The following is a 19,399-nucleotide window of genomic DNA, read 5'->3' as shown; positions in this document are numbered from 1 at the left end:
TTAGAACTATTGCTTTACCCCAAACTGCCCCCAACTACCAGCCTGTGTCCCGTACTTTCAAACTTTTTACATCAGAGGCTAACCTGAGGCCCTCCACCTGTTGCTGGCTGTTGACCACTGGCTGCAGCCGATGCGAGTTGGAGTCCAACAACATTTGGAGAGCCACAGGTTTGTCACTTCTGATTTCAAGTAAACTGTTGGGTGAAATTATTTAGAGCTTTGGACAAAGGTGTCACTGAATGCAGAACACAAAGCTCTACTGCTTGTTTCCATCAATTAATTCCAGGGATGCAGTGGAAATGATGAGCAAGTGGAAGCTTAATCCTGGTATGACCAAAGTAAAGTCGCTTGGGAAGATTGCTTCTTTGGATGGAGGTTTGCAACTGCTTTTAGAGAGGGCTGAAGAATCAGGTACATATTGGAGTACTCCCTGACTCAGTATTATCAATGGAATTGCAGGCGACAACAGTCACTAGGAGTGCCTTTTAGCAGTTTAGGCAAATTATGTACATATACTGTACATACTTCAGCATGTGCAAAATCCCAGTTGCTGGAATACTTCTGGGGCCTAGCAGCAATTCTGCATCTGCTACAATGGCCACCCATTTGTACAGTGGTACCTTGGTTTACGAACAGTTCTGCTAATGAACTATTTGGTTTACAAACTCTGCAAAACCGGAAGTAGTGTTCCGGTTTGCGAAGTTTACCTCAGTCTATGAACGGAAGCCAAATGGTGGAAGGGCACCGGTGGCAGGAGGCCTCATTAGGGAAAGCGCGCCTGTGTTTAAGAACAGATTTGGTTTAAGAACAGACTTCAGGAATGGATTAAGTTCATAAACCAAGATTCCACTGTACCTCTAAAGTTTTGAACAGTTTAAGACAAGGTTACTTGAATGACCACTTACACCCAAATGAACCTGCACCAGCTCAATAATTTCCTTCAATGTATCACTCTCTGGCTTGGCACTAACTTCAACCAGGTTTCTAGGTAGCAGAATAGGATGACTATGCATAAAAATTGCTTTTCTTTCTGTGTTTAACAAAACACCCCAACTATAAATTCTAAGAAAGCTGCCATGTGCATTTCATGTTCAAAATTCCAGTCATGACTGCTGGGAGTTACAGCACTTTTAAGTGTCCTGAGCGGAATTCCTTCAAGACCTGTGGTCTCTATTTACCATATATTTGTCACTGATTAAATTTTAAAGCAAATGTGGGAAGAAGCCTGAGGGCTTCCAGCTGTTGCTGGACAACAACTCCCACCATCCCTGGCTGGGGCCGACAGGAATTGAGGTTTCAGTAACAGGAGGGCAACAGGCTTCTCAACCTGTTTTAAAGGCTACCATGCCAAACAACCAGAAAATATGTTTCAGAGAAAAGTAATAAAGGAGTCCCCAAATAATGAACTCAGGCCAATTATTCTGATAAAATCTTACATCTTTGCATATTATTTTGAGACAAGGCTTCAAGACCTGCCTGTTTAAAATTTCTGCAGCTGGAAGTTAAAGATCCTCACCTGTGGGACACATCACTTGGTGTATCCAAAATCAAATTTTGTTTGAATAAAGACAACATGAGGGACAGGAGCTACTGATTATATTATACATTTATCATCACACATGTAATCCTAGACTTCTTCCAAAAATCTTAGGAGATGGAATTATTCCCATTTCATCATCAGAACAAACACTTTGAGGGAGGTTTGGCAGAGATACAGTGATTTGCCCAACACCACATGCCCAAGCAGGAATCCAAAACGGAGGTCTTCACAATCCAACCCTGGCTTTTTATGGAAAAGAAACAGCTCTAATCTTTTTGTGGGTCTTGAAGTGTTGTATTTTTCTGCATATTTCTGGGTGGGGGAAGGATGAAGGAAATTAACAATAAATAATGGGTCACTCATTTTCCCACAGTGGGGGGGGGGGGAGAAAGTTTGAATGATGCTATCAGTATAGTTACATAACATATATAACCATCTTATTTAACAATTAAAACCACAGTTGACTCTAATTATGAAAATGCTCAAGAATGTTGAGCCTCAGGTTTAGGAGTCAACATGTTTGTTCACCTAAGCCATACACACAGAGACAGAGACAGACAGACAGACACACACACCCTGCAGTGTTGTCACTGACAAATCGGTAGTGTTTTTGCTTGATGGAAGGCAGCGTTTCCCCTCTCAGAGTACAGCTGTGGCCATGCTGGGATGTTTTGGGTCGCTTGGCTAAGCAGCTGGTGCTAATGAGCTCCCCAACCTCTTGCTGGGGTAGATGCCGAGTTCTAGACAGGACCAAAGGAGCAGCTTACGTAATAATGCTGCTGCTGCCACCACCACCCCGGGCATCCGTCTGAGCTGAACAACACACACATAAAGCCGTTGCACACACCTACAAGACGCTATGTTTCATAATGTAGTTCACATACTAATGGCAGCCAGTTCCGGGAGAGGGTGGGGAAGGAACAGGGACTAAGCTGGCACGCAGCACTGAAGGGGGAAAGAAATTAATCTGCAGCCGCTGCCAAACACTGTGGTTACCCAATAAGGGAGGGAGGGAGGGAGGCTTACCCCCTGGGCTTTGAGGTTTAAAAACAACCCTTTTAAAAATTGTCCTTGTTCACCTGCCGATGCATATTATCATTATCTAGCATTTGCCAGTTTAAAAATAGGAACAGCTGCTTTTACTTATGCAAGAGAGCAAGAAGATAAAAGCAATTCCACTTCCTTAGTCTCCCATTCCAGAAATACTTTTTTTCTACACTTTGGGACCCAAATTTGTACATTCTTCAATGTGTCATAAAGGAATACCTCCAAGTCCATTTTTATAAAGTTTCAAATCCTGCTGCATAACTAGCAAATTTGTTAGCTTCATAAAAAGGTTTTCTTTATAAAAAAAAATGAAAACAAACCCAATCGGACAGATGATTCTGGAGAATATGTAAGGTATGATTTTAACACATTTTGAGAAGATGAAATATAGAGACAAGGGCAGGGGAGTGGGTGCTACGTATCTAGATTTTGAGTCCTTCTGTTGTTGCCAGAAACCCAGCACTTTTTCCAGTGTATGGGTAGAATGTTTCATTCCTAGGCTCTACCCTTTTGGGGGTGGGGCTATTTCTGTGTCTAGTATGCCTTGACTGCTTTAAAGTGAGCTTGAGAACCAGGAGGTTTTAAGAACCTGCGGGTGGCACTGTGGTCTAAACCACAGAGCCTAGGGCAGGGGTCAGCAAACGTTTTCAGCAGGGGGCTGGTCCACTGTCCCTCAGACCTTGTGGGGGAGCTGGACTATATTTTGGGTTAAAAAAATGAACAAATTCCTATGCCCCACAAATAACCCAGAGATGCATTTTAAATAAAAGTACACATTCTACTCATGTAAAAACACACTGATTCACCGACCGCCCACGGGCCGGATTTAGAGGGCAATTGGGCCCAATCCGGCCCCCAGGCCTTAGTTTGCCTACTCAGCCTAGGGCTTTCCGAACAGGTCAGCGGTTCGAATCCCTACGACGGGGTGAGCTTCCGTTGTTTGGTCCCAGCTCCTGCCCACCTAGCAGTTCGAAAGCACGTCAAGGTAAGGTAGGTAAAGGAAGGTAAACGGTGTTTCCGTGCACTGCTCTGGTTCGCCAGAAGAGGCTTTGTCATGCTGGCCACATGACCCGGAAGCTGTCTGTGGACAAACGCCGGCTCCCTCAGGCAGTAAAGCCAGATGAGCGCCGCAACCCCAGAGTCGGACACGACTGGACCTAATGGTCAGGGGTACCTTTACCTTTACCTCTATCCAGATACGGAAACTAGAAGGCTACAGAAAAGGAATATCAGCCTCAAGACTTCAAGTAGGATAGTTCCATCTGTAAGCATTCTACAGAACAGACAGGCCAATAAATCTTATCCCACAAATGCTACAGTGGCTGGTGCTATTTTATCTACATTTTCACCCAGACTAAAATTTGAATACTCCAGCCTCCTGGAAGTTTTATGGGGAAGGGCTGTAGCACAGTGGAGGAACATCTGCTTTGCAGATCCAATCCTTGGCACCACCAGATAGGACTGGAAAAGATTCACAGCCTAAAAATCCTGGAGAGCTGCTGTCATGCAGTGTGGACAATAAGCTAAAGATTGACCAAAGGTATAAGGCAGCTCCCTGGATTCACTGACGCCTCCAAGCCTTTCTCCAGCACCTATTTCAACAGTGTAAGGAAGTGGAATACTTAGTAGTTTATGGGGGGAGACACACAGGGCTTTCTAAATATCTGGACTTCCCAGTTAGTTCCAAAGCAGGAAAACAAACAAAAGGTATATCTCAATGACACCAACTTTTTAATTTAATAACTTAATCCCACACTCCAGAACAAGGACTTGCAACCCACTCCTGCTCAGCTTCTGTCCTTGGCTGGGGCTCCCAGTGAGATCCTGTTGGCAGAAGCAAAAGCTGGCTGGCAGTGATTTTAAAATATATTACTGGTGTCATTTCTATAAATGATGATCCCATTTCAGTCCTCTGGCTAGAATGGGGCAGGAGCAAAAAAGGGCAGGTCTGTATCCCACATCAAGTTGTTAATGGTTATTGGGACATTAGTAAACGAAAGTCAGTTAGCCAGGATGTTATGAAAACACAAGTCAACTGAATTACCTCATGCTTGAAATGTTTACATTACTAAAACATTTGAGAAGCGTTTCTACTTTGGATAGGATGTATGATTTATGGAAGACTGGTTAGAGTATCCTGCCCCAGAGACATACTAGCTTGCCAGCCAAAATGGCATGCTTTTAATATCCAATATTAGGGACCCAGGTGGCACTGTGGGTTAAACCACAGAGTCTAGGGCTTGCTGATCAGAAGGTTGGCTGTTCGAATCCCTGCCACGGGGTGAGCTCCCATTGCTCGGTCCCAGCTCCTGCCCACCTAGCAGTTCGAAAGCACATCAAAGTGCAAGTAGATAAATAGGGACCGCTCCAGCGGGAAGGTAAACGGCATTTCCGTGCGCTGCTCTGGTTCACCAGAAGCGGCTTTGTCATGCTAGTCACATGACCCGGAAGCTGTCTGTGGACAAACGCCGGCTCCCTTGGCGCTTATAGAGCGAGATGAGTGCCGCAACCCCAGAGTCGGACACGACTGGACCTGATGGTCAGGGGTCCCTTTACCTTTATCAAGCTATTACTCCTTTTGTAGTTTTTTGCCTCGTTGTTGGACAGTGTTCTCGAAGCTACTAACATGAGTTTGACCAAACTGTGGGAGGCAGTGGAAGATAGGAGTGCCTGGCATGCTCTGGTCCATGGGGTCACGAAGAGTTGGACACGACTAAACGACTAAACAAAAACAACAACAAATCATGACAGCATTGAGTGACATTGTAGGTTCCCCACCTACCTATTCTGTCTTAAATTCAGGAAAAATATAGCCCTGAAATATCAAACATAAGCAGGACTCTTAACAGTCCAGCTCTTCTGCCAAACTCTGGCCAGCTACCTTTCAAGGCATGCAAACCTGAGAGTTTATGTATGTCGTCTGCCTGCTCACTTTAACATCCTACTGTTTTAAGAATGTGCAGTTGTGGAAGGGTCCATATACCTTCTTGGAGACACAACTTCACATTAGTTCTTAGTATATACATTGAGGAAAACATGTAAACTGTGTCTTGGTAGAACTAGTCACATTTGTGCTAATATGCAATTGACATTATAGCCAACCTGTTCCACCAAGGAAGCTGCCTTGAACGAGGTCAGACTATTTGCTCACTTAGCCAAATATTGCCCACTCTGACTGGCAGTGACTTTCCAGGGTCTTTAGGCAAGAAGTCTTTCCCATCATCAGCTGCCTGATCCTTATAAATGGGCATGCCCTGTGGCACAATCTGAAGTGCAGGGCTGCTCTGACTGGGCTGGTTAGGCAGATCCTGCCATCTAGAGAGACTGGGTTTATTCAAGTAACCTTAACTCTCATTCTACAAGCTATTTTTTTCATGTATTAGCTATGCAACAAGCATTTGTTCCACAACTCCTATAATTACAAAGCTGAGACACTGTCAATGAAAAGTGCTTCTATGCTTATCCCTCCCACAGGCAAAGAAATAAAGGCAGAGAGAACCAGATGCTGCTACTGAGGTTCTGTGGGAAAACTGGGACTCTCTCTATACCCTCCAATTTCACTGTCATACCCTGATTAATAAAAAAGGGAGCCAGAAAAGGAATCATAGGCCTAGATTAAAATAGGTATCCTTTTTTATAATACTGGTTTACACACTTTTAATGTTGGATTTTTGTATGCTGCTTAGAGATTTTTTAAATATTTAATTGGTTTAGAAATGCTTTTACATAAATTAAAACAAAGTACTGTATCCTTAAACACCTGCACCAGGTTCCTAATTCCCTGGCATTTTGAAAACCACACAAAATGCAAAGTCAATGTACCCACATATGCCATTTCCCACTAAAGACTCAGAGTACCAAAGAACTCAGCTTCCTCAGGGAACACTCTACGTGTCATGCTTTAAGATTCCTAGAATGTTGAGATGCAGAGTTGAAAAGCTTTTACTTATCTGGTAATCAATTTACTCCGAGTTCAGCCATGCTAAGGAAGGCCTAAGCTTCCAGGGTGCAATGGGAGCCTGCCACCCCAAGCACCAAAGTAGTTATGGTGGATCATGTCCATGCTTTGCTAGCTCACCCACCTCATTGCCCATGGGTCATATAATACTCCCATTAAATGGTCCATTGCATTTTAAAGTCAATATTGTTTTCCAGTTTCCTCTAAAATGAAAACAGGCCGTCAAGCTTGCTCCCACCCATTTGATCATACAATGGGATACAGTCGTACCTTGGTTTTCGAACAGCTTAGTTCTTGAACGTTTTGGCTTCCGAATGCCGCAAACCCAGAAGTGAGTGCTCCGGTTTGCAAACTCTTTTTGGAAGCCGAACATCCAATGGGGCTTCCAATTGGTTGCAGGAAGCTTCTGCAGCCAATCAGAAGCCACGCTTTGGTTTCCGAACATTTTGGAAGTCAAACAGACTTCCGGAACAGATTCTGTTCAACTTCCAAGGTACAGCTGTACTTTTGAAAAAAGAAAACCCAACAACAGTTCAACGAGTAGCATAAGGAAGCTGTCTTATACCGAGACAGACTATTGGCCCATCTAGCTCAGGACTGTCTACACTGACTGAAAGTGCTCTCTAGGATTTCAGAGAGATATTCCAACCCAACTTGGGGATACTGGGGAATGAATCCAGTACTTTACCCATGCAAAAGTGATGCTCTACTATTGAGTCACAGTCCTTCCCTTAGGAGAATTTTGTCTCTGCCATAGACTGCTCTATATACACACATACACACACTTTGGACCACATATGCCATAATGGTACTGACACCCAAGGGTACCAGAATGTATATATATGCTCAGAAAGCATAGAGGGGCATATTTTTCAACCGCCGCATCTCTTTTCCAATCCCTGTTTGTGAGACAGTATCTTCATTCTGGACCCATTTCACAACCTTAAGCAGGAGATTTTCAAGATGCTTCTGAGTTTCCCTTGCAGAACTTGAAACTGTCCCCTGCTGAAAATTCCCCAGCATAAATTAAAGTGGCAGCCTGATAGACGAAAAACAGCAAACTAATTTCCCTTACATTTTATTTACATACTTCCCATTAGCATGGATGGCCTTGGTGTTGCAAGAACGAGAGTCTCTGTGTCATCACAGCACCTGACTTAGGACTTCAGCCAGAATGGCAAGGGCCCCAAGGAGACAGGATCCAGGGAGAAGTCAGAGTGGAAGAGAAACAAAAAGTGACCCAAGTTTAAATTAGCTAGCTGGTTAAGTGAGGAGAAGGGATGTAAGGTGTAGATCACTTTTGGGATGTTCCAAGGTGTTAAGTAACAGGATTAGGGCAGAAACAAGTGGGAACACCAAATTCTGCCTCTTCCAACCCCACCACAAGCCACTCAACCACACAATTTCTATAGAAGAGAGGCTGCTGGAAGGGGAGGAGTTCCAGCAGATAAGGGGTGGGAAAGGGCAAGCACGGAATGGTACAGAGGGGAAATCAGTGGGAGCCAGTCCATAGGGGTTTCATTTTGCACTGGGTGGCTTGTAGGGCTCCAGTAGCAGACTTGAAAAGGTGTTGACTTTATCAGCCCCTCGCACTTCATGGGGCAAGAGTGGCAGCTTTACAATGTGAAAGTCTTCATAGAGGTCTTCCATCTGGAGGACGAAAAGAAAGACAAATCAAAAGGAGCATCTAACAATTACAAACTTCTTATTGGGAACCAAGATGGAAGAATCTCAGCAGCAGTTCCCTGCTTGGTTGGAAAGTGTACTCTATTGACTTTGGAGGACCCTCTTCGCAACAGCACTATGAAAAGTAACTCTCTTGCAGTCTAATAGCAATCTTAAACTAATTTTGAACAGCCTTACAGCTGGGCCCTTGGAAGACCTGGTACAGGTTAACCATCCCTGGGTTTATTGAGTGAAGAAAGGAAGGACACATGGAAAAGGCACAATTGCCAGAAAGAAAAACAGTACAGAGTACTGAAGAGGCAATAGGACAAATGGAAGGGGAAATGGAGGTTTTGGTACGAGAAAAATGTGTAAAATATCCCCACAACTTTTCAGGCTGAGTAATGAAAGAAGGGAAAAGGGTAAGATGGCAAGGGGGCAAGTCATAGAAAAAGGATACCATAATTAGAAAGGGGTGGATGGATATAAAGGCTGCGAAGATCATTCAAAGGGAAAGAAAAGGAGAATGTAGAAAAAGCAAAATGGAAGACAGAAGAAGCAGAAGCAACAAAATGGCAGAGAAAAGTGAAGCCTGTTTATGTAGGCATTGGGGAAGGTCTGCATATTTTCCCTTGACAAAAACTACTCAAAACTACTATTAAAACATTATCAAAGAATAATAATAGTGAGGTTGGACTGAACAGAGATAAATTCCATATTCCACATGAAGGCCAGATCCCACAAAGAACGGCACATATGGAGGAGACCTGCTTCCTGCCTTCTTCAGCAAGCCAGTTGCCAGACCCATTTCTTAAACTGCCAGTGGCGACTGTTTACCTGTATATTTGCACCCCTCTAGAAAAGCTAAACACTCGCCGTGGCAATGGTAAGGGGAATGCTGTGAGACAGGAATTCTGAAGCTAAGGTAAAAATAGAATAGCAAACTTCAACCATTCAGAAGTTTAAAATAATATTGACCAAAGCGCTGGGGTTTATAAAGTTAGGTATGCAACTCAGAGTACATGGGGCAGGGCCGTAGCTCAGTGGTAGAGCATATGCTTCATATATGTCGTATATCTCAGGTTCAATCTCCAGCACCTCCAGTTAAAAGGATCAGGTAGCAGGTCACGAGAAAAGATCCCTCCCAGAGACCTTAACAGTCCAAGTAGACAATATTAGGACCAGACAAGATGGTCCAGTGGGCTAAATCAATATAAAGCAGTTCCATAGGCTTAGATTGGTGCCTGACTGCTGCCACTTCCCCAAAATGGACACCAAAAAATCTGAACAGTCTCTAGCTATACCTGGTCAAGGTATTTGGACTGGATTTTGTGCCGGGCCTCACACATCTTGCAGGGCTTCTCTGGGTCAGGGAAGACCAACTGATTGACTATGATATTGTGGGTGTCGATCTTGCACTTGGCCAACTCCTGGATGAGCCGCTCTGTTTCATACAGGGACAGGAACTCGGCAATACAAACACAGATGAATGTTGTTTGTTCCTGGGGAGGGGATAAAGTGCCATTAGTTCAAAAATGCAAATAAAATTGTAGGAGGTGGACTCCCATCCCTGAGAGTCATCTGTGTGCTGCTGTCGCCCCCACAGTCCCTGTTTCCACCTTAAATTCTCAGCTTCTACATTCCCTCCACCCCCATGATTTATTTTTAGAGGAATAAGGCCAGAGGGCAAAGCAACAAAAGCTGTTGCCCCTCAGGAAGCAATATGGCCACTTGCCCTCAGGTTAGCTGCCACCTGAACACCCGTTCACATAGTCCACACCATGTGTCACGTCTATCTCTGGGTACAGGGGATCAGCGATTGCAATCCCATCTTTTCCAGTTAAGTTCAGAAGGCGCACAGATCACATCTACAGAATCTGCAACTATCCTTTCACCAGCATGGTTGAGAACAATGGCTGCAGAGTCTACTGTAGGGCACTTGGGCAGCTGGTGACTTCCTTGCTTATCTAGGATAGGCACAAAAAAGGAGACACAGCACTTAAGCCCCCTGCCTTGTTTCTTAGCTCAGAGAAAGGGGGAAAGCACCCAAAGAGGCTGCTAGCCCCCATATTCTTTCAGTTCCTGCGCCTGCTAGAAGGACAGAAAGGAACGAAGAGTGACCAGAATATGTTTATGAGGCTGCCTCTTCTTCCAGCCTTAAGAGTTTGAGCTTAAAGGCAGGAGCAACCCATAGCACACAGGGAGGAATTCAGCACAGCTCTATGGCAAATGTTTTGCCAGCTCAAGCATTTCAGCCTCCACCCCATATGCAATTCTGGGGCTGCAGAGAGGGGGAGCCCTGTTGAGTTAGGGCAAATATTTGTTAGGGCTTCCACTTTTTGGACTCATTAAATGAATCCTGCCCCCAGGGGAAATTCACCTGGCCATTTAAGGCAATTGCTCACTTGAGGTGACCAGCGAAGTGGCTAGTTGCACTGTTAAATTATTTGTCTCTGCCCACTGATTGCTGCTATACTTGGTCACAATACTTTGCCTAAGAAACACCCACACTTGCATAATTAATAGCAAAATGGACAATTAAATGCAAAACACCCAGCCTTTAACTACTCTTAACATACAAACAATACAAAGGACAGGGCTGACATGCCCACCTCAGTGCCCTACAAATAGCTCCCTAAAGTCATGTCACATCCCGCTTCCTTCAAAACCTTTGCCCATCTTTACAAGATACATTCCAAGCAATTAGGAACAGGGCAGGTGGCAGGCAAAAATCCTGACAATTATAGCCACACCTGGATTTACAAATAATGTTTTTAAAAGTTAAGGAACACTTCTATTACTAGAGATGCCTGCTGGCCTATTCTATCCTTAAGTCAAAACATGAAGATCCAACGCAGCATTCCTGTATCAAGTAACTCATTTGTTGTCGACAACTCCCTACCTGCCCATATGGCAAATGGTGAAAGCTTGTTCAGCTAACAGTTGGGAGACAAAGCTTTATTATTATTATTCCTCTAAGCTAGAAAAAAATGTGAGCTGATGGGTCCCCAACACCCCCGCTTCTCATTTTGTCCTAATTTTTACTTCACTTCCTTTATTAAATGTTATAAAGTTTAATTTTTTAAAAAATTACTCTGAGCAGAAGTCTAGTAAGAAAGCGTAATGTTCACAGGGGTATAACTAGAGCAGTTTACAACACAATGAGATTTGCAACATTTTGCAAGAGAAACACAACGTTCTTCTATGCCTTTGGGGCAAAAAGAGAGCCAGGAGGCATGCAATCCCTTCATTCCTGCTCCTTTACTATATCAGCTGTGATAGCGGCCATGGAGCACATTGGTCACATAAGAATGCACAAGAACCAGTGTAGTAATAGTATGCAACAGCTTCCACTAGCCGAGATTCACAAGCTGAACAACTGTTTCAAGATTTATGTTTCTATCTCTTTAGGTTTCCCTCTGAAACTATAGCCAATACTCAGCAACCCAAAGCCAGAAAACAAAGCACATACCTTGCAAAAAAATAAAATAAAAAATACCACCAGGGTGACTGACTGGTTTAGACATATTAGCTGGGTTTCCTGGGATCTGAATGAAGCAGACTGTGGGCTTAATAAAGAGTCAACTAATATGTTAATACAGTTGTACCTTGGAAGTTGAATGGAATCCATTCCGGAATTCCATTTGACTTCCAAAATGTTCGGGAATCAAGGTGCGGCTTCCGATTGGCTGCAGGAAGCTCCTGCAGCCAATCAGAAGCCACAACGGACACTTGCAAATTGGAACAATCACTTCCGGCTTTGCAGCGTTTGGGAGCCAAAACGTCCGTCTCACTTCCAAGATATGGCTGTTGAATGGAATCCATTCCGGAAGTCCATTTGACTTCCAAAATGTTCGGGAATCAAGGTGCGGCTTCCGATTGGCTGCAGGAAGCTCCTGCAGCCAATCAGAAGCCACAATGGACACTTGCAAATTGGAACAATCACTTCCGGCTTTGCAGCGTTTGGGAGCCAAAACGTCCGTCTCACTTCCAAGATACGGCTGTACCAAAGCTGAAAACCACCCCCCAACTAATTCCAAAAATCACTCCAGCCAGTACCAGCTGTTTCCTGTCAGTGTAAATGTACATTAGCAGAGGAGCTGCCATAAATGGAAAACACTTGCAAAATGTAGACTTGTCAGTGCTATGAAGGATTGTGTATATGACATGCTCCTCCCCCCTCAGAAGGTCTTCGTGATCCAGCCCCAATCCAAGTTGGGTCAGAAAATCCCCATTTCAGGTCCCATTCTTCTCAGCACGTAGCAACTTTATTCTAACTGGAAGATTCTATTTTCAAATTGATTGCTGCAACAGTTTGAAAGACCAGGAAAAGTATCTGGATGCCCTGGCCTGGTTTGAACATTATATTAGAACAAACTATGGTTTAATCAGAATATTTAGCATGCATATTTATTGCTCCACACCTTCCCTGCTCCTGCTGCAAAATAAGCAAGAACCTAGGTTATTGTGACATCTGAACTTTGGAGGCAAGCAAACTACACGCCAAATAGACAATGACAGTAAATAAGGATTACCAAGCGATAACCCTGCTCTACAAATAAAACTTAAGTTTTCTACATTTGCTTGCAGTCATCCACTGACTCCCCCTACTGTCAAAATTGTATTATAAGCTCCTTGCAGGAAGAGCCAAGATTTCTGAGCTTGAGTGCTCGATCTTAAAGAGAGAGCATATGCGTTGTTGGCATAATGGAAACCTGGTTGAATGGAGACAACCAGTGTGATGTGGTTAGGTTATCTTAGAATTCAAATTCTATAAGAAGTACAGGAAAGGGTATACTGGAAGTGGTCATGCTCTGCCCATTAAAGAGGGCAGAGAGTCCAAAAAGCCAGAAATCGCCAAAGGAGCAAACTCTCCCACAGAATAGTTGTGGCTGGCAACACAGATAGGCCCCTAGATTAATTTAGCACTGGAGACATACTATCATATATCATAATATCATTTACATCTTCAAATATGTAAAGGGCTGTCACATGGAAGATGGAGCAATGGATTCAAGTTACAAGAAAGGAGATTCTGACTAAACATCAGGAAGAACTTTCCATTGGAAGGTGGTGGACTCTCCTTCACTGGAGGTTTTAAAACAGAGGTTGGACAGTCATCTGTCATGGATGCTTTAGCAGAAATTCCTGCATTGCAGGAGGTTGGACTGGATGACTCTCGGGATCCCTTCCAGCTCTACAATTCTATGATTCTATAAATACAAAGGATGAGATTCTGTAGTAATGGGTGAACTCTGTTTGTTTGTTTGTTTGTTACCTTCCTGTCATGACTGGAACACAAATATGCCCAGTCTGTGTGAAAGAAACTGAAGTCACCCTATCATGGAACATGGTTTGTTGCTGACTTGCTGATCATGGCTTATTAGAGAGCAACAAACCACAATTCCTGGTTCAGATGTAAGAAGGAAGCCAAGTCTTCAATCCGTTTATCATGCACACAGAAGGGAAGAAAGTCTGCCTTATCATTACATGCAAACATGGCCCCTGTCTAGATTTAAACAACATTCATTTTGACCTGACCTTGTTGCTGTTTCATGGAATGAACTAAGCAAAAATTGATCTTTGGCTACTTCCAAACATTAACCAGCTACATTTCAGTGTTCTTTTTCATTACTATGCTATGAGAGAAGTCATATTTAGCCTGATCATTCTAATGAACTAATATAATCTGGAAGGCTGCAACCAATGAATGGACTGAAAGTGAATATTGCATTTGAGAAGGGAATTTTAAAAGTTGTGCAAAATTATAAGAAAACAAGTATATAAATATAGCTAACTGAATTTATTAATGTTAAATCTACTGAAGCAGTCACAAATGTAAGCATGTTTCATCTTACTCTACATTCCAAATTCACCTTTGCCAAGGGTGAAGTATCACCCCCTCCACCCCTCATCTTTGCAGAATACTTGCCGGATCCTTGAACTGCTCACTGACTGAGCGGATAACAGGGAGGGTCTCCTCCAGCTTGGAGGCCAGCTGGTCAGCATTCATGTCTCCCAGGCCAAGCATGTTGCACATCTAGTGAACAGCAGAGAGGGAGATGCAATGAGAGATTTCTATTAACAGACAACAAGTCACCCCTACATGTCCTGCACGCAACAGAGGAGGGGATAAGCAAAACCTGCTTATCAGCTCAACTCTGAGTGACAAAGCCCAATATTCCAAGAGCAATAAGTGCTACTGTGTCTTGAAAGCAACCGAACAAATCAAGCTGATTATTTCATGTCGCTCCTGAGTGTTGCAAGAATAATACTGGGGTCCATGCATGGTCTTTTTTCCAGGAATGCCTCGTTTTTCTGGCTCCTTTCCCATTTTACCTGTGATATGAAGGGACTGATCTGGTTCTTTATCTGCATCAAGCGGCCTAGCCCCCGCTCCACGATGGTGGGGAAATTGAGCAACCGTAGTGTGTGCCCAGTGGGTGCCGTGTCAAACACTACCACGGAGAAATTCATCCCTTTCACCAACCTGTGCAGGCCAGAGAAAGAACCATCAGCTGGAGCAGTTATAAACAGTTGCCTCTTACTTTATACTGACCTTCCCCAGCATACATACACACTCTAAGGTTCATTTAATGCTAATGCTTTCTTTGCTCTGTGAACATGTATGTGGAATCCATGTTGTGCAACAACGGATGTTATGGAACTGTGGTGCACAAATTTGTCCAATGCAATAAATGATGCATAAATCACAAAAGGTTGAATCCAATATTAGCCATACTCAGATTAGAGTCATTGAAATTAATGGTCATGGCTAACTTAGGTGAGCCTACTTATTTAAACAACAACTGAAGTCAGCCCTGTACAGTGTTCAAAACTCCCATTGTTCTAGGCACATTTTGCGACAAGGAATTTCATTAGGGTGAGCAGTTTCTGAGCTCTGGGCACAATACTGCGCCTAAGATTTCAGACTAAAACTAAAGAGTAGAAGGAAAATAGGACCTTTTTCTGCCTTCCCACTTCCAGCTACTCTTCGAAGACTGGAGAAGAGACCCTCTTAAGAATATTAGAGGGATGGGCAGGGGAAGGACGAGATCATGTGAAAAATGAACATAACACTTCAGCTGCAGTTCATTCATTTTCAGATTTGTATTTCTGTTATTAAAAGTGTATTATTATTACTGATTTAATTTCTATACCGCCCTAAACCTGAAGGTATCACACATTCCATTGTTGCGCCCATAAGCTAGGTTTAAGGTGCCATTCAGCTCCTAGCTTTCGTATCTCTGTTTCTAACACTGGCCCTGTATAGTAAAGTATTTAATGTTTTATTGCATTTGTTGGAAGCCACCCAGAGTGGCTGGGGAACCCAAGTCACATGGGCAGCATATAAATAAATTATTATTACTATTATTACAGGGAACCTACTTAGTTGGATAGAAACCTCAAATAATATAATAACTCTGGCCTTGTGCAATGCATACTCAATTACTATGCTGGACTATCCTAATGACTAAACCATTAGGATTGGGATACCTCTGGCTAACCCAAACTTCATAATAGTGAACACAGTAAAATACCTTTGAAGTCTGGTCTTCTGCTTCTCAACCCAAAAGGTTTGTTTGTTTTTTAACCCACAATCAAGCAGTGTATAAATTTTATGAAATAATAAATAAGCCTCCAAAAGGCTAGAAAAGGTTGGAAGGCTTGATGATCCATGCCACAGTTCTTACCGCATAACTTCCGCATAGCTCATGGCCTCATCAATGCCAGGAAAGGCACTCATAGCCTCTTGCATCATCTTCTTGCCCATACTCAGCATGTTATCCTCTTCAAAGAACTCATCTGGAAGTTCAGCCACACCTAGGCTGGGATCAATCTCCTGAGAAATAAATAGAAGGATCAGCACCATAAAGCAAAAGCAAAGTAATTCAGCCATTCTAAAAGAAGCATGATGTTTAGAACAGAGCTAAAACTCCAGATTTGTGGAACAATTCTTTCTATGTCCAGTCAAAGAGGCTTTCTAACTAATGTTCATGCCGACTCGAAAGTTAAAAGTAACACCACAAATAACTGGAAGGATTTTTTAAATTTTTTATTTTGTTTTGACTATGGCAGACCAACACGGCTACCTACCTGTAACTGATTTCTTTGTAATTTGAGACTATTTTTATGTTTGTCATTGGGGAAAACATGGAGGAAAAAGAAAATAACCTCAACAAGATGTTTGAAAATGTAAATCCAGTGAAAGGCATACAATCAGCGCTATGTGTTGTCAACATTGGACAATTTAGGGTATGCCTTTATCAAAACAGAGGAGATGGTGCCCATATGGGAAGTGTGATTACTCTGTAAGAAAGCACAGTAGCAAAAACAGCTGCTAAAGAAAGCAAATCTTTTTTAAAACTGTTATGGCCCTCTAACACCAATAATAATGGGTGGCATTCAATACATTATTACAAATTTTCTATCTGTGCAAGCACATCAGCACGCCAGAATGAACAATCCCCCTCCTCTTCCCCTTTGTACTGTTGGGGGGGGTTGTATGACCCCTTCTCCCAGTCAGTTTCAAGGGGCAGAGGAAAAAGCCCTGTTGCACAAACAAAAGCCCTTTTGCAAAGCTTCTACTGATGGGGTTTCTTAGGTGAATCCCACTAAATTGTTTTCTCCACCAATTGTGACTGAAATGACTCAAATTGTTGTTGTTAACTGTGTATTTACACTGAAGTTTAATTTAACTCTGCTGCTTTTTCATTATGTCTTTGTTTCTGTATATTATTGAATTATATACTTGATTTAAATAAAAACTTTTAAAAAAGGAACAGTCAATGAAATACTGGTGTCAGTAAACAACCATGTTGTTGAGTTTGAGACAGGGAAATTGAAAAGAAAAATTGTTGTGTTGAAAAGAAACAAATAATTAGGGTGTTCTCATAGCCCAGTGTGAATTCCTGTGGGCATTACAACTTCTCACACAGACTTAGTGCTAACCTGCAACTTACAGATACAAAGTGTCATATGCAGAGGGTCTTGTTTTGGAAGCATTTATTTGTATGTGTCAATGTATTGTCACATGTTATGCTGATCACAGGTTATTTGATAGAAAACCTTTTTTCAACTTTCTACTAAAGGCTGTTGTAAGTTTGACACTTGCCCATGAAACCCTAGCTGTTTATGTATATTGCTGCTGATGGAATTTATTTCATTCATAATTTTATAGAATGCAAGTCTAAGTTACAGATAAATTCTCCCGATTACAAACTGCTACATTACATTAGTCACATCTCTTAAAACACAACAAAAAGAAAGCAGTTAAACAAAATACACCATCATCTCCTCATAGTCCAAGACACAAACATTTTGGAGGAAAACTTCAGTTGATTTACTTGCCTTATTGCTACATATCATAATGCTATTCAGTGTGAAAGGGCAAGATCAGAAAAAAGAATGTTTTCACCCCCTGCCTGATCTTTCCCTATATATATGTAGTAAGAACCACATTTTTTGTTTTGCTCAATACTACCCAACCCCTTCAGAGGAACACTCACCATGGCAAAAAGGTTATCATAGCCCTTTACTTTGGTGGGAACTTTTGAAAATTTCTGGTCGAAAGCATCTGATATGTTATGAGCAGGATCGGTGGAGATGATGAGGACACTCTCCCGCACTTTGGACAGCTGCACAGCTAGGCTGCAGCTAGATTCAGGAAGTAAACCAACGTGCAGTTATTAACATCACAAAAGGAAATACATACAAACATAGAACACAAGCTCTTCAGTCTTAATGGGTCTGTTTGGATTTGTCCACCCTAAGAGATTATGATCCAAAGACTTCCAACTTTGCTCCTCTATGGAGGTGCTTACTTGTCACAGACAAGCAGCTCCTCAGAAGCAGCCAAATCATATGCACATTAGCTTAGCAAAACTGCTCACTTCTGAGTAAGTGTGCACAGAATGGCAGCTTCAGCTATTTAACTTGTGATACCCCTCTCTTTCAAGACAGGTAAAACTAGAATATATATTGAAAACCCAGACTTTAAAAGGTTTAACCCTAGACATCAAAATCCAACACACACACACCTGCCAAAGTTTAATACCCTCTAATACTTGTGTTGTAAGTTCTGATCTACAATTTTAAAAATCTCCAGGAAAAAAAGGCATTGCACAATGGGAAACCTACTACTGTAAGGTTATTCCACAACAGCAGGGCTACCATAATCAAGAAGGTATTGTTGGCAGAGTTGCACAAGGAAGTACGCAAGCTACAAATTAAGTTAATCCAAGCCATTTGGGGATTTACAAGATAAAGGTATGCCTGGAAGGCAGCGAGGGTTTAGTCCAGGTACCGGAACAATTACATTCTTCAGAATTTGTGTGAAAATGCATTCTGCTCTAAATGAAGCCTTCAGTCATCAAGGCCAACCACACATAAAAGCAGCTTTAAATACTTAGCCTTGATATTAAGAAGGCATAAATGACCACTGTCAAAATATGAATCTGAAAAAGGAAGGTATCCAACCCCTTTGCTTCTACTCAGTTTCATCCAGTCTTGCATCTGAAACAGGGTGCCCCAAATCATATGATATTCACATACAGTGGCATGAACGTGCATACAATTCGCCTGCTTAGTAAGACACTATTCTCCATAGCTTAATGAGATGCGGACGTTCCACATGTAGAGCTTTTGCCAGCTAATGTTCAGCGGTATGAAAGCTGCGCTTGCTGGGTTTCTGCGTGTCACACAGCTCCTGAAAAGGCACAGCAGCAACTGCCAAGGAGAGAGAAAGGCGCAGGCAGCAATGTCTGCCATCCTTCCCAACGACATCTCCCCGACCAACTCACCTGCAGGTGGTCTTGCCAACGCCACCCTTCCCTCCGACGAAAATCCATTTCAGGCTCCGCTGCTCGATGATGTTGCTCAGTGTCGGCTCCAGCGGCTCCACGTCAGGTGCGTCCTCGAACTCATCCGCCTCAGTCACCAACCCAGATGCCACCGCCGCCGCCGCCATCTTGAAACCAAAATCACGTGAAAAGATGCAGAGCTACACCATCTTATAGGGAGATTCAGATTGGTTGTCCCCGCTCAGCGCCTTCGCTCATTAACAGGAATCAAGGCGAGCAAGTACTCTTCCGACCTCAGCCTGCCCTTCAGATCCTTCAGTCACACAAGGTGCTCAAATCAGTGTGTCACAAAAAGGTTGAGTAACACAGTAATCGCACCCCTTCCTA

At 42.9% G+C, this 19,399-nt stretch overlaps 1 protein-coding gene across 1 annotated transcript; it reads right to left on the bottom strand.

The window, feature by feature from the left end:
• Positions 1-7,607: 7,607 nt before the first annotated feature.
• Positions 7,608-19,270, bottom strand: GET3 (guided entry of tail-anchored proteins factor 3, ATPase). The gene is made up of 7 exons (XM_033139781.1): positions 19,013-19,270; positions 17,720-17,867; positions 15,905-16,053; positions 14,550-14,700; positions 14,143-14,250; positions 9,515-9,712; positions 7,608-8,195 (listed from the first exon to the last, which is right to left on the bottom strand). Exons 1-7 carry the CDS (start codon positions 19,177-19,179, stop codon positions 8,064-8,066), a joined length of 1,053 nt encoding a protein of 350 aa, XP_032995672.1. The 5' UTR covers positions 19,180-19,270; the 3' UTR covers positions 7,608-8,063.
• Positions 19,271-19,399: the final 129 nt, after the last annotated feature.

Source organism: Lacerta agilis, chromosome 2 (genome assembly GCF_009819535.1).
Source record: "Lacerta agilis isolate rLacAgi1 chromosome 2, rLacAgi1.pri, whole genome shotgun sequence".
NCBI classification, from domain to species: Eukaryota; Metazoa; Chordata; class Lepidosauria; order Squamata; family Lacertidae; genus Lacerta; species Lacerta agilis.
This window is presented reverse-complemented; position numbering and strand designations above follow the sequence as displayed.